The sequence below is a fragment of the Pristis pectinata genome, chromosome 24 (assembly GCF_009764475.1).
Source record: "Pristis pectinata isolate sPriPec2 chromosome 24, sPriPec2.1.pri, whole genome shotgun sequence".
Lineage (NCBI taxonomy): Eukaryota > Metazoa > Chordata > Chondrichthyes > Rhinopristiformes > Pristidae > Pristis > Pristis pectinata.
The window spans coordinates 12,143,729-12,149,761 of NC_067428.1; the positions used below are offsets into that span (position 1 = coordinate 12,143,729).

At 39.0% G+C, this 6,033-nt stretch overlaps 1 protein-coding gene across 1 annotated transcript in view; it reads left to right on the top strand.

Moving 5' to 3' along the window:
* LOC127582598 (tight junction protein ZO-3-like) overlaps positions 1–3,486 on the top strand; it is a 46,675-nt gene extending 43,189 nt beyond the window's left edge. The window contains 1 exon segment of the mRNA XM_052038034.1: positions 1,535–3,486. Within this exon segment, the coding sequence (XP_051893994.1) occupies positions 1,535–1,637 (103 nt within the window). The 3' untranslated portion in view covers positions 1,638–3,486.
* Positions 3,487–6,033: the final 2,547 nt, after the last annotated feature.

Consider the following 6,033-nt stretch of genomic DNA (forward strand, 5'->3'; position numbering starts at 1 on the left):
CCTCTCTTTAAAGTTAATAATCAATGCTGTGGTTGCAATGGTGCGGGCAGTTCCCCTCCAGTTCCTTGCTCATTATCCATGTGAACCTGGGAATGTCAGGAAATAACTGCAGATTCTAGTTCTAACTCTGGTGGTGTTTGGAGGGACCTTGTATGCAAATCACTGAGAATTAATTTGGAGGTTCAGCACCTAAACTGTGTATTGACTGTATTACAAGAGGATTTGAATATAACAGTAAAGATATCTTATTCCATTTTTGTAGAGCACAGGTGAGAATGCATCAAGAATATTATGTTCAAGTCAGGTTCCCTACCTTTGAGAAAAACGACTTTCAATTTGAATATTAACTATCTCTTATCCATATGCTACTTACTTAAATAAATTGCAAGAATATATATTATTGTTAAAATCTCAGCACGCAAAATATTTTGTGTTTTCACTTATCGTGTGGAAAACTGGTCAAAAACATTGAAAGTGTGACTGCTTTCAAAAGAGGAACACGTTAAACTGGTTGTTCAGCTAGTTATTGGCCCGTTGAACTTCACTGAATACATGTGCTGGTTATCACTCAGTTAGCAGAACCTTACACTGAGTCAGAAGGTTGTGAGCTCAGGTCTTGCTCTGAGACTCAAGCACAACAATCAAGGCTGATACTCCGGTGTAGTTTTGAGCAAGCTGCATTTCCATAAGGATTTTGCATAAGGTATTAACACAGGCCCCGTCTGTTCTCTCAGATGTGCACAGCAGTTCCCACTGTGTTGAAGAAGAACAGAGGGAGTTATCCCTCGCATCTGGTCAATATCTATCCCCCAGTAAACATTTGATAATCGCCGTTTCAGTCTGCGGTACAGTGGTGCAGCTAGTGGAGCTGTTGTGTCAACAACTCCAGCGACCCAGGTTCAATCCTGACCTCCTGTCTGTGTGGAGTTTGCACGTTCTCCACGTGGGTTTCCTCTGGATGCTCCAGTTTCCTCTCACATCTCAAAGATGTGTGGATCAGTATGTTAATTAGCCACTGGAAATCACCTCTAGCGTGTAGGTGCGAGCTAGAATCTGGGGGAGTTGATAGGAATGTGGAAAAAATAAAAATGGGATTAGTGTAAATGGATGCTTGATGCTTGGCACGGATTCAATGGGCCGAAGGGCCTGCCTCCTGTAAATATATTCTATGAATAGTCTATGACTAATTCTATGACTATTTGTAGTTGCTTGCTGACCCCAACTTGATACACATTATCAATATTACAACAAATTACGTTTCCTGCTATATTTTACAAAGTAATGCACACTTCCAAAATATTTTATTGCCTGTAAATGGCCTTGTATCATTCAGAGAAAATAAAAAGCACTATAAACAAGTACGTCCTTTTACGATGCAAACTGGCTGAAATGTGATTGTCTGTATGTCACTACAGTTCAAAATACTTCACTGGATGTGAAATGCTTTGAATTATCTTGAGATCTAATACTATATGCATGCAGATTACTCATTTAGATAAGTGACGATTGTCCTACTTCAATCATGGTTTTGTAGGCCAAGCAAACAGGATCTCAATGCAATCAGGTATAGCCGAGAACCAGTCTACAGCTCCGATGAAGATGATGATGAATGGAATGGACCAGCCACCGAATTGTAAGCAAAGTCTCATCAAAACAAAACACTCCACCAACAGAATAATGTTTAAACAATCAACTGTGTTTAGGTGCTCTTAAACACTATCAACATTTGTTTATAACTTCTTCATGAATGTTAATTTTTAAATAAATGCAATAAATAATTACAGTATAAGCCTTATCCCATTTTCTATAACTGTGCAAAATGAAGGGACCTCAGTGAAATATTTCACCTCTCCACAAAGATTTGATGGGTCGATGTTTCATTCACCATGGTACATGCCTGGATGATTATACATTCCTTTCCTGGCCAGTATGAAGTTGATTGGTCATCATGGTGGTTATATTTGGTGTATATTATAGTAGAAATTACTGGCATGAAGGCATTTGAGCCATTTTGTACATGGCAGTAACAAAAGTGCCATTTAGGAAAATCACACTTCCCATTCTTGGTTTGTGGCTCTTTGGGACCTTCATGCACTCATCCACATTCTTTGCAAATAGGAGGACGACATTTGGCTCATCCCGTGTCATGTGAAAACAGGAAAATCATTAACCTGTGATATAAAATAAATGCTTCCACTAAATCATGTGTTATCTAGGCTCACAGCTGAATACAGTGTACACACAAGAGCAGTATATTCAGGCTTAAAGGGAATGGAAGAAAAATAAAGTATTAGGTTCATTAACTTACTGACCTTTTAAAGCATAAATATTCCAGACACAATCACGAGTTACTGGCTTCAGCACCTCAGCTCTCGGTGGGGGTTTTTTGAGCTGCTTGTTTTGAATTACATTAGCTGGAATTATTTGGTGCAGATATTACTGCACATTGAGAACAAAAATAGACAAATCTTTTTCTAAAGATATATAATCTGTTTATTCAAAATAAGCTTGGCCTGTCTCAAATCCCAAGCAGTTTATGCCCACAAGATCAATTTCAATTCTCAGTCTGAGGGGACACAGGAAATGCTGCAAAGTGCATTCACTTTCCTTCTCTGTAACTTTCCACAGACCAGCAACTGAAGTTGGGACATTTATGGCTGCCTTGCTTATCATTAGAGCCATTGTCATAATCCCTTTTATATAGTTTAATGAAGTTACTCTAAAATCACAAGCATCATCTCCAAGTATTCCCTTTAGAGTGTTTTTTTTTCCACCAAATGGTGAACTTTCTGCTGATCAAACTGATTTTGTTTCTGTGAAATAGTTGAGTAATAGACTGAGTCATTTGCCAGATTCAGACATCCACCCTTACTAAGGATTTTAAGAATGCATTAAAGAGCTCCATAAATAATTGAGACGGCACCACCTGCCTATTAACTGGCAGTGAGCCCTGTAATGTTCCCAGGGTGGCTCTGGGTATAATATGTGGGATAGCACAATTGGTTCCCATTGTCACTGAGGGAGTACATACAGCCTTGGGACTGAGGTACATTTCCAGTATAATACAAAGGGGGGTTGATTGCTGTACTCTAGCTGATCCAGGAGAACTTAATACTGACACTTAGTGTCTGAAATAGGATAGTGTCTCCTCACCTGGCACCTAAAGCCAAACAGGAGTGTTAAAAGTATGCACCTCACCTGTCTGACAGGCTCTTTGTCCCAGCACTAAAACACAATGAGTGGATGGTGGGAAAAGTAGAACTCCAGATGTGGTTTCAACTACTCCAAACAGTTTGCTGGTGAGGGATGGTAGTGGATCACAGGTCTATGCTGCAAGTATCTGTTTCCTTGTAATAACAGGAGTTTTATGTCTTGACAACTTCTCATGCTAAGCAACTGTTGTTGGAAGATATCCAATATATATTTCAATAAAATGTGTATTTTTTCTATGCATTGACTCATTCCTTTCTGCTATTTATCATTTCTGCACAGCAATTTTCATGGGTTGTCAATCTCATTTAATGGGTTCAGCATTAAGACATTTGTCACAAGCTGCTCTGAAGTGGGCATTTTTAAATGAAATTTTAAAATGTCTGAGTTTTTTCCTTTCCTCTCAAATTGCTGCCTTTTAATGATATGACCAGCGGTCACCATCATCTCACCTAAATAAATTTTGCTGTGTAGCAGTAATTAGTACACCATTTCAAATTTGAAAGGAAATATCATTTTTACATCTTTCACTATCTCAGTACATTCAAAATACATTTCAAACCAATGAAATACTTTTGAACTGCTGTCATCATTGTACATGCCAAAATAATAAATCACCTTTGAAGATCTATAACAGCACAAATAATCAACTAGTTGATCCATTTAAATCTATGTGGTTGCACTTTTAACTTCCATTCTTTCTAGGACATCATGAGCTTCCTGGATCAAAAACTTCAGAATACTATTCTCACCTCTCTACACTATCACCCATTCCATGTATCTCAAAAGTCAGTTTGATGACTCTCCTGTGAACTTCTTTAGAATGTTTTATTATGTTGTGTACACTACATCATTGAAAAGAACATCAATGCTATCCCATCCTTTTATGTGTATTCGTTTTCCAGCAGAACTCAAGACTATAGGCAATGAGAAGCAGAAAGCCTGTTTGATATTCTCTCCCAAAATTACAGGGACTTTCAGCAACCTAATTGCTGTCATTTGGTATTCTTTAATTCCAGAGGGACCTTGTAGCTCAATCTGGTATTCATGCATGCCATTACCTATGATCTGAGCTTTGTTGGGATGAACTTCACTAATAACTGCTTTGTAACAAACTAAGTGAGTACTACTTAATGCATCTGCCAATCTGTCAGCCACCAACTTCAATAGAAGTCCCTCTGAAATCAGCACCTTCAAGAGCCTTTTCTTTTAGAGATTGATGGTTGAATGAGGAAGCTGTTTGTCAAATTAACAGTGCTCATTTGAGGTGGTTGCTGTGATGCTAAATTGCCCAATGTGGCAACCATTCAACAAGCTTCCAACCAATAAAACCAGCAGAAATTGTTTAATGGTGTGTGGGGAGATCGGATTTGAAATGAAATAAGACCCCACCCCCACATAAAAATTAAGTTTCCTTTTTAGAGAAACTGCATCATTTTCCTAACATGCAATGTACTTGCCAATTTTAGCTGCTTAGCTCAATTCTGATGTTGCCATTGATTTACCTGGTATAAAATTGTTTAAAAAGCACAACATTCCAGTCATCCATATTATTCAGTTTAATTTTCTCTCTTTAATGGCATGCTCTCTCTAACTGTAGGTTATTTAGAAAAGCATTTTTAATGTAGTAAAACTTTCCATGGTGCTTAATAAGAGTTAACAAAACTTGATACAGAGCCATTCGTATCAGAGCCATGGATCAAAAGCTAGGTAAAAGTGGTAGATTTCAAAGTACATCTGAAAGGAGGAAAGACATTGAGACAATGTTGTAGAGAATCCCAATGCTTTTGGACCTGGTAGCTGAAAGCACTACACCAATAGTGGAAAGGATAAAATCAGGGTTGATCAAGAGGTCAGAGCTGTACAGAAGGCTGTAGGGTTACCAGACATGGGTTAGCAATTGCAGGAGTGATGTACAAATGGCACCTGGGGGGCTCAAAGGATCAACAGGCACCAGAACTGGCAGGAGCACATCTAGTGGAGCCACCTGACAGCGCCAGCAACCCAGCTTTAATCATGATCTCTCATACTGTCAGTGTGGAGTTTGCATGTTCTCCATGTGGGTTTCCTCCCACATCTCAAAGATGCACTGGCTGTTAGGTTATTGGTCACTGTAAATTGCACATTATGTAGATGAGTGCGAGAATATCGAGGAGTTAGTGGGGCGTGATGGAGGAGGTGGTAAGATTGTTGGGAGAGTAGGTTACAGGGGGAATTTGTGCAGGAATGGGAATGCTGAAATCCAAATGGCCTTCCTCCTGTGTTGTATGGAAATTGTGGATATTCATGGGAAGAATGTTGGATGTTGGTCAGGCTATTGGAATAGCCAAGACCTAAAAACTACAGGAATATTCAGTCTGTTGATTGTTACACTGATCCATATCTCAAGGTGCATCACCTTCTGACCCAAAGCTCCTATTACAACTGGAACAGACATACCAAGCCAACAGCAGGTGCTGAGAATTAGCCTTGGATAGCTGCCAGAAAGTAATACTTTACACACAAAAATGGAGTAGGTTCTGGAAATGTGGCTCAGGTCAGGATTCTAATGCTGTAGTTTGGAATGGAGTAGGAATAATATTCTGAATGGCATTCTGATGAGATTGTGAGACTGAAGGCCTTATCTGTTGAACTTTGGAATTGTGATTGAGAGAGTTCAGCTAAACAGAAATGACAAATGGCCATCATCCTGAAATGCTAGTCATCCTGAAATCCTCTCTCCACAGAAGTTACCTAACTCTCTAGGTAGTTCCAGCAATTTGTTTTTATTGATTTCTTGCATGTTGAGTATATTGTTTTCATTAACAATATGGAAACCCAAAC